General features: G+C 46.2%; 1 protein-coding gene across 1 annotated transcript; it reads right to left on the bottom strand.

Moving 5' to 3' along the window:
- Window positions 1–4032: 4032 nt before the first annotated feature.
- Window positions 4033–9440, bottom strand: LOC131859364 (uncharacterized). The gene is made up of 4 exons (XM_059213007.1): window positions 8906–9440; window positions 7609–8644; window positions 7272–7377; window positions 4033–4596 (listed from the first exon to the last, which is right to left on the bottom strand). The coding sequence occupies exons 1-4, from the start codon at window positions 9438–9440 to the stop codon at window positions 4033–4035; spliced, it is 2241 nt and encodes a 746-aa protein (XP_059068990.1).
- Between the last annotated feature and the right edge of the window lie 509 nt (window positions 9441–9949).

Here is a 9949-nt window from a genome sequence, read left to right as displayed (position 1 = left end):
GTCGAATGTTGCTATCATTGTTCGCATCGGTGGCTCAAATTTCTTGATCTGAAAAACCGACATCTGAACCACCTAATGCACTCTTGCCTTAATCAATTTTTTACTTCATGGTTGTCAGAGTTTAGTTGCCACCACCTCCTACACTCTCCTCCATTAACTCCCTTGAATATAACCGTGTCAGTTGTAACCCTGGTTGTTGCTTTCCCCATCGGTGGCTTGTTTTTGTTGTTAACGGCAACCCTCACCCCTGAAGGTAAAACCCTTATCCTTTTATCCATGCTCTTCTGTAGATTCGTCTTCCACTGCCTTTTTCCTGTTGAATGCATTTCTCTTGTTCCTGCTTTTTGTCCTCAACTGCCTGAGGTAGTTACGCCACCTTTCTCTTTTATTCCCGGTTGTAATCTCTTTTTCCCTCGCGATTGTATCTTTGGTTGGGGTGTGGGCACTTTTATTTATTTTCTCGGTTCCACCGCATGGTGGCCCCCCGACAGTGGTGCCACCGCACGGTGGTCACCGGTGGTGGCCCCCCAACGGTGGTGCCGCTACACGGTGGTCACTGGTGGTGGCCCCCCGACGGTGGTTCCACGACACGGTGGTCATCGACGCTGGCCCCTGACAGTGGTTCCACCGCACGGTGGTCCCCCCCAACGGTGGGCCCACCACACAGTGGTTCCACCATGGCCACTTAATTTTATTTATTTATTTATTTTTTAAGTGTTACTGGTATCTTCCTCGGGCTGGGTGGGGCTCGTGTCCTGTCTTCGTTCATGATAGATTTTCCGCTTGGATTGGTTGACGGACTCTGGAATCTCCCTGCCCTCGAGCATCCCCAATTTGACTGACCCATTCGCCCCAACCTCCCGGACTCTGTAGGGCCCCAGCCACTTTACTCTAAATTTCCCTGGTTCTATCTCATTTTTTCCATTATATTTCTACACCAACTGACCTGGGGTAAAACCCATCTTCCAGAGGCGCTTGTCATGCTAGTGCTTCCTTCACTGCTCCGCAACCTCGGTTGCCCATTGTGCCAACATCCTCCGCTCCTCAAGTTTATTGAGGGCGTGCAATCGCTCTCGTAGGATTTCCATATCCCCGAGTTTATTGTCAATAACAATCCCCAAACTTGGTACCATGCATTCCACAGGGACTACGACCTCCTGCCCATACATCAACTGGAAGGGTGTGTGTCTCATTGTGGTCTTGTAGGTCGTGCGGTAGGCCCACAGGACCGACGATAACCTTTCCTCCCAATCCTCCCCTTCAACTCCACAAGACTTGTAGATAATCGTGAACAAGATTTTGTTTGTGGCCTCGGCTTGTTCGTTCGCCTGAGGGTAGTAGGGAATCGACAGAGAATGATTTTTTTTGAATTCAGTCGTTAATAACTTTACCACATGGTTGACGAAATGTCCTCCTTTGTCACAGGTCAATTGAATAGGGATGTCATATTTGGTAATAATCTACTCATAGATGAATCTAGTCATACTTACTGCAGAGTTGTCCGGGAGAGCCCTAGCCTCCACCCATTTAGTTAAGTATTATGTAGCGACCACAATGTAACGGCATCGGTGTGCACAGCAGGCCTTGAGAGGCCCTATGAAGTCAAGTCCACACCGTTTGAATAGTTCTTGTGCGTGTGAAGGGCATAAAGTCCCGCTTCAAGGGTTTGCCTGCCCGTTGGCAAGTGTCACACCCCACGACCCACTCTCGAGCATCGTTGTGTACCGTGGGCCACCATAGCCCTGTTAGCAACACCTTTCGTGTTGTCGTGTCTAGGCCCATATGTCCGCCTACGAGGCCCTCATGTGCCTCCCTCAAGACACTGGGAACTTCCTCCTCCATAACGCAACGCCTTAGTACTTGGTCCGCTCCCATTTTATATAGTAGGCCATTAATTAACTAGAAAGTCCTGCTCCTTAACACTAGTTTCCTTCGTTCCCCTGGAGGCATGTCCTTCGGAAATCAAGATGACGACACGTACTCCCCAATATTCTTGTACCACGAGGGAAGTACGGCTATCCGAAACAAGTGTGCATCTGGGAAGTCATCATTGACTCCCTCCGAAGGTTCCCCTAACTTGATCCGGGACAACTAATCTGCTATGACATGGCTTCATCCCACTATCACCACGATTGTGAATGTGAACTCCTGAAGCAACAAGAGCCAACGACTTACCCTTCCCTGGATGATGAGCTTGTTCACCAAATACATAAGAAACTGATGGTCTACATAAAAGGTGAATGGTGTGGCCAACAGGTAGTGCCTGAACTTGTACATGGAGTAGACCATATCGAGGGCTTCGTGCTCTGTAGTGCTATAGTTCTTCTCGGCCTTAGAGAGCAATCTACTTGCAAAGTATATCAGGTGATCCAGTCTATGCCCCCCTACCTAAGCTAGTGTAGCTCCAATGGCATAATTCGATGCATCCACGTGGACATGGAATTCCTTGTCCCAGTTCGGGTAGGTGAGTATGGGGGCTCCCAGCAATCTTGTCTTCAACTCTTCGAATGCGTCGCTCTGTAGCTTCGTCGAGACATATGGCTCCCCCTTCCGTGTAAGTCTGTCCAAGGGGTGGGACACTTCGAAGTTTTTGATGAACCTCATGTAGTACCCCACATGGCCAAGGAAAGACTTCACTCCAATGACGTCCATCGGGGCTTCCATCTCTACTATGACTCTGATTTTGTCAGGGTTTGTTTTTAGTCCCTCCTTGCACACAATATGCCTGAGTAACCTTCCCTGTGGTACCATGAACCTACATTTTTTTGGATTGAGGGCTAGTCGTGCCCTTCGACATCTTTCCATGCACTCCCCGAGGGCTTTGAGATGCGTGTCCTGGCTGCTATAAATGGACCAATCGTCCAAGAAGACCTTGAAGTTCCATTTAGACATCTTGTCGAAGATGTGCAAAATGATACGCTGGAAGGTCGTCGGTGCATTACACAAGTCGAAGGGCATTTGATTGTATGCATATACACCATCTTCGACTACGAAGGTTGTCTTTAGCTTGTCTTCCTCCGCAATGGATATCTGGTTGTACCCAGAGAACCCATCCATGAAGGAATACATCTCATGTCCAGCCACTTCTTCTAGGATATTATCAGTAAAGGGGATAGGAAAGGGGTCCTTGATGGTGACCGCGTTTAGACACCGGAAGTCTACACAAATCTGGATCTGGTCCCCGTCCTTTTTGAGTAAGATCACAATGGGGGACACCCATTCAGTTGTCTGTACTTTGAAAATTATCCCAGCTTCCAGAATCCGTTCAATTTCTTCATTCACCTGTGCGGCATAGTTTTTATTCATACGGTAGGGTTGCTTCCTTACGGGTTGGGCTCCGGGTACCAATGTAATGTGGTGTACGCATAGCTCTTGGGGTACACCCTTCAGGTCCTTGTAGGTCCACGTGAACACGTCCTTATACTCTAGGAAAATTTTAAATGTTGCAGCCTTCAGCACCGGGTTCCAGTCATCTCCCACAAGAATCTTCTTGGGATTGCTCGCCTCTCCTAAATTTGTTTCTTTCAACTTGGCTTCCTCGTATCTGATGGGTCCGTCTTTGTGAAACTGGTGTGTCGGAGTGTCATTCACACGGGCCTCCCCCTCCCTGTATTCTCTATATTCTGGGGGGAATACCTCTAGTTGTTCTTCGATGCTCAACACATTACACGAGGGTGTGAACAATTCATAATCCTCCATCTGCCAATGGAAGAGGTCGTTCATAGAATCCTCGTCATCCCCTGAGCATGCTTCTAATTCTAGAACCCCTTCGTTGTTGGGCTCCATTCATCATCGACCTTCATCTTCCTCCCACCGATCTCCATCCGACCCTGATTCCGAGGAGGATGCCAACTCCTGGCTCACCATCTGCGTCCGGAGGTCTATGACGTACTTAATCCCCATGCTCTCTAATGAGAGTGTATTTCTCTTCCAGTCATGCTTTGCCTTGGCGGCAATTAGCCACCCTCGTCCGAGGATGGCATCATACCCTTTCTATTTTAACTGGATCACTACAAAATCCAACACGAATGGCTATGTGTCGATCATCACATGTTGTGCCATGAGTGTCCCGAGGAGTTTAATCCCATGCTGGTCTTCTCCCAATAGATTAAATGTGGGGGGCCACAACGTGGGGTTCCCCAGTTTCTTCCATTTCTCCTCTGGGAGCACATTTACTCCTGACCCTCCGTCCACGAAGGTGTCCATTAGGGTGGTCCCAAGGATTCCCATTTCTACCACGGCTGGGTGGCGTCCACTGTTAACAACTAACAACATTGGGTCGACTATAGAGATTTCAGCCTTCTTCGCTTGGTAACTTTGTGTGGGCACAACATTTAGGATAGCCATTTTTAAGTGTGGCATGGTTTCGAGGAGGTCTTGGAATCTCATGGGTACCTCCATTTGCAAGTTTTGCCTCAGGATGTTTTCTTCCCCCTTTGTTTGGGACGTGCTTGTGGCCTCCCCACTATTTCTCTCTTGTGCAGTCATCTCCTTAGTAATCTTCGCCCTTGCTTCTCGTACTCTTTCCATTTCTATGCGGGGGTCTGGGTAGGAGGCCATCTTTGCCTGAGCCCTCGTAACCGCCAATACCTCTGCCTGAGTGGGTTCAATGTTCAAAATATTGACTCCGGTTTTCAGGCAGTTTGTATCCTCATGGTCTCCCGGTCCGCACCATCAGCAGAGATACTGTTGGTTAGCCTCCTTGCAATCTTGAGCAAAGTGCCCCCAGTGACTGCAGGCCCTACACTAGATAATAGTTGGCCCTTGGCATCATACTGGATACGGCTCCAGTTATTGTTATTATTATTATTATTCCTTTCACCGCGTCTATTGTCCCGGTACCCTCCAGAGGATGTCGTCGTGTTGTGTTGTTGGGTCGTACCCGTTGGTCCGGATGTTGTGGCCTGCTTAGTGAATAGCACTTGTGCATTCTGTGTCTTCATGTTGTATGGGCACTCCTTGATGGAGTGTCCCATCACTTGGCAAATCTCGTAGAAGGCCTTCTTTGGACAAGTACCCTTCTTATGTCCTTCCTCTTTGCACTCCGTGCACCATACATCCCCTTCGGTCTGACCCGTGCTTCTCATTGCTTTAAAATCTCTCCTCATTCGCTCCATGTCTTTCTGGAGCGCTTGCACCTTTTTACACGACTCCCCACTGCTGATGCTCTCTTCGGAAGAGTCATCGTCCTCGCCCGATGAAGATTTATTATTTTTCTTCTTTTTTGATGTTTTATGTTCACTTTCCAAGTCCATCGCCCTATTATAGGCGTCCTCATATGACGTTGGTGGAACAATTTTCATTTTTCTACACAGGGAGGATCTCAATCCTTCCACAAACCATCGTTTCTTCAATCCATCTGCCGGTTGGCTTTCCATCTTGCCCAAAAATTCCTTTAGCCTTCGGCTATATGTGCAGACAGTCTCCTTAGTACCTTGCCTTGTACCGTAGATTTTGGGTACAATTTCGTTATCGTCTCTTAGCAACCGAAATTCTACTTTAAATGCCTTCTCCAAGTTCCCCCATGTGTCAATCTCAGTTTTGTCCATGTCAGAGTACCAATGAATGGCAACTCCTCTTAGCGTGGCTGGGAACTGTTGCACCTAGTCGTCATGATCGGTCACCCCATTGGTCGACCAAATTGTTTCACATGTACGACAATGCCATACGGGATATTCTTTGCCATCACCTGTGAACTTTGGCAATTTCTGCTTACTTTCCATCCCACCGCTGGGTCTCACTCCTCTGGTGCCTTGTGTGCTTGTACCTGGTGATCCTCCGCCTCCTGCACCTAACCCTCCACTTGTGGGTCTTCCGAAGAATGTTGCTAACCGCGAACCGAACAAATTGCCTTCTGTACGGTACCCTTGTGCTCCCCCAGCACCTTCGGCCGTACCGTCACCTTCGGTCGTCTCCCTCTGGTTGGTTGTCTCCCTCCGGTTGTCCTCCGAAATGGACAAGTTCTTTAGTAGGTCTCTAGTAGCGTCGATCAGGTTTAGACTTCGCCTTGTTTGTTCCACCAACTCTTCGCGACTTCTTACCCTACGGTGGTATTTTGGTGAACTGTAGAGTTCTCCTTCGCTACCCTCCGTGACTCCTTCTAGGTTCCCTTTGGGCAACCCTACGATAGTGTAGAGAGTGTAATTTTCTCTGTCTATCTCTGCCTCTGCAACCTCCGTGACACCTCTTGGGTTTCCTTCGAGCAACCCCTCGGTCGGTCATCCCTCGACAAGTTGCCTTAGCCTACGCCTTCGTTCTATCTGTTGTCTGAGATTCAACGCTCTTTGTGCGACTTCCCATTCGTCACTATGTATCTTTTTATTTGTCCTTATTTAGTATATTGGGCATGAATCACTTTCGTACATAGCAAGAACACATCATGTACACAAAACAAAACAAAAAAAACTTTTATTATTTTCCCTTTCGGCCACAATTTATGTCAACATTGTGTTGGGATTATTACAGTATTGCTTTATTCCTCCGGTAGGGATTCAAGAGTTAGTTTCCCCTGCGACGTCTTTCATCACGCTCTTCTTCCCATCGTCGGTTGTTTTCCTCGTAATTACGGAGAACTCGTTGTCATCTTTGTTCTTGCTCAATCTCCTCCCTTCGGTGCTAGTGAGTGAGGGATGCTTGGGCCAGGGGACAAGGGAGTTGGTGCAACAGTCTGTTTGTCGCCGAACTGATGTTGAGAGTGTCCCACACTGCACGTTGCGGTACTTCTTCCCATGTTGCCTCTCTCTGCACGAAGGTTTCTATGGCCGGCTAGAACTGGATTACGAAGTCTCTCGTCAATGCATCCTCTCCTTCATAGAGTTTGTTTCATTTCCCATCATCCTCATCAACGATGTTCTCGCGGATAGGTTGACCCATTTATCCTTCAACCATGTATGCCCGAATTAGACCTCGCAACGGCGCCAGATGTTTCGCCTATGGAAACTATTTCAGAGACATAAGAGGTAAATGCAGAATACAGAATAAGAGATGCTAGTATGCCATAAGATAAGTGTTATAACTCCAAAGAAACAAATATATTTTCCTTCATATAGTCCCCAGTTACAATGATGATTTCCCGAGGGAACAAGATACAATATATAATACCCGAGGGGGTGCGACCAACCGTTGCGTCCAACTGCCCTTCAAGTGAACTAATTGACTCCCATAACACACAATTACCAATGATGACACTATAACATAATTGATTATTCCCGACTACACCTTTTGTGGATCCATTTTAAGGCCCCTTGTGCAATCACGAATCTCAAATATACCAACTCTTCCTTCATCCATTCACACTTCTTGAGATTGATCATCAATTTCTCTTCATCCAACCTCCCTAACACCATGTCCAAGTGTCTCAAATGGTCTTCCTTTGTCCTACTGAATACCAAAATGTCATCTAAGTATACTACCACAAACTTGTTGATGAAATCTCTTACGACTTCATTCATGAGTCTCATGAATATACTAGGGTCATTAGATAGCCCAAAAGGCATAACTAGCCATTCATAGAGGCCTTCATTAGTTTTGAAAGTCGTCTTCCACTCATCCCCCTCTCTGATCCTTATTTGGTGATAGCCACTCTTTAAATCAATTTTAGAAAAATACCTTGCTCCGGCCAGACTGTCCATAAGATTTTCCATCTGGGGAATGGGGAATCTATATCTAATGGTTATCTTGTTGGTAGCCCTTAAATCTGTACTAAGCCTCCAATCTCCATCTGTTTTGGGTGCCAAAACAGTTGGCACATCACATGGGCTTAAACATTTCCTTACGAAACCCTTATCTAGCAATTCTTGCACTTGATTTTTTATCTCATTTTGTTGAGGTATCATTTTGTATGTTGCCTTATTGGGAAGACTTGCACTAGGGATTAGGTCAATATGATGACTCACATCACGGATGGGAGGCAAGGAATTTGGCAACTCCTTCACCACAATGCCCTCATACTTGTCAAGTAGGGTTTGAACCTCCTTAGGTACTTCCTTGTTGTCATTATTTGTTGCTTCTGAAATTGGTTTCCCCACAATGGCATATCCACAATCCTCTTCTTCCAGGTTCTTCATGAACTGCATCTCCTTCACCACCATTGCACTAGGTCCTTCATGGACTGCACTCCCATCTTCCTTTAGTGGGGTAAGTGTAAACGATACTCCCCCTTTCTTGATGACATAGACATTCTTTTGCCCATCATGTTGGGCCTCCCTGTCATATTGCCAAGGTCTGCCAAGTAAAATGTGGCACACATCCATGAGAATGATATCACACAAAATTTTATCCTCATAAGCACCAATTTTGAACTCCACCCAAAACTGCTCATTGGCAAGTACTTGATGACCCTTCTTTAGCCAAGACACCTTATATGGTGTGGTGTGAGGGATCCTCTTTAGTTTTAACTTCTCTACCATCTCTACTACAAATAAATTATCAGTGGAATCGAAATCAACTACCACTTTACATACCTTTCCTTGTACCTTACATGTGGTTCTAAATAAAGATTTTCTTTGTGGTGGTTCCTTGATGGTTGGGACTTTGATCAATGTCTTCCTCATAAGCAAAGCTTCTCCAGTCTCAGGTGTTGCCTGCAATGAAGGTGAATTCACACTTTTTGCCTCTTCCTCATGAATAATTTGTGTCCTCCTTTCTGCTCCATATGAGCTTGTACTCGCTTTGTCCAGACATCTCTAAGCAAGGTGACCAACTTGGCCACATTGAAAGCACTTCCCTGAGAATGTGTTTGATCCCCTTCCTTGGTTTCCAAATTTGCCTCTTGTGTTTGATCTCCTACCCTTGAATCCACCTCTTTTCTCATTGGTTTGTTCTTGCTGACCACTGGTCTCCCCTTGATGCTTTTGGAATTGTGTCCTCCCTCCCCCAAAGCTTCTTCTTCCCCTATTATTCTTACCTCTACATTTGGCCTGCTGCTCTTGCCTCCTTTTAATCTTCTCTTTTGCTCTTGTGGCTAACTGAAAACATTCCTCTGCACTCCTAGGGGTAGTTAGACTCAACTCATCTTGTATGCTATGTCTCAACCCATTTACATATCTTGCTATTTTCTCCACTTCATCTTCATGGTGCCCTACCCTCAGGCTCAATTTATGGAACTCCTCTATATATGTCATCACATCCATTTCTTTTTGCTTTAAGTTTTGCAACCTCTTAAAATTTTGGACCTCATAATCACCCAATAGAAATTGGGCCTTCACCTTTGCTACCATTTTGTCCCAATTGTTAATCTTGAGCTTTCCTCTTCTCATCTTATCTGATTGAGTGCAATTCCACCAAGTCAGTGTTGACCCCTTCAACTTAGTCTTGGCCAAGTTCATCTTTTGGTCCTCCAGAACCTCCTTGAAGTCAAAATAGTTATCAAGGGCATCTATCCAATCTAGCACGTCCTCATTGTCCATCTTGCCACCATACATGGGCACGTCCAATTTCATGTCAGAATTGTCTCCTTTGATAGCCTTGAGCACCTTCAAAAACTCTCTCTTCTGGCCCCAACTCTTCCTCTTGGGGTACCTTTTGGGGAGCTTCATTCCCCTTCTCACCTACTTCTTCTTCCTCTCGATCACTATCCACATTAGCAACCCCAACTCTCCTCAAAGATGCTTCCAATGTTGCTATCCTAAGCAACATACCATCTTGGCTCTCCTTGACTAACCTCACCTCTTTTGTGAGGACTGCACTTCCCTTGGGAAACATCTTGCCCTTCTCCTTCTATGCAATCACAATTTCCACTCAAACTTCATACACACAAAACTCCCAATTAGAACCTAAGCTCTGATACCACTTGATGCGAGACAGGGAGTGAGAATTGGTCTAATTGTTGTTAGAACCCTAGTTACCCTAACTAACCAGGTCACTGTGTGCAAAACTGCGATAACTTCTTCCTCACAACGAATTAGAAATTCAAATCATCGACAAATGGGAGGTAATTCAATTCTCTATT

The sequence above is a fragment of the Cryptomeria japonica genome, chromosome 10, assembly GCF_030272615.1.
Source record: "Cryptomeria japonica chromosome 10, Sugi_1.0, whole genome shotgun sequence".
NCBI lineage: Eukaryota > Viridiplantae > Streptophyta > Pinopsida > Cupressales > Cupressaceae > Cryptomeria > Cryptomeria japonica.
The sequence above is the reverse complement of the archived record's forward strand: the minus strand, read 5'-3'. Positions and strand labels throughout refer to the sequence as shown.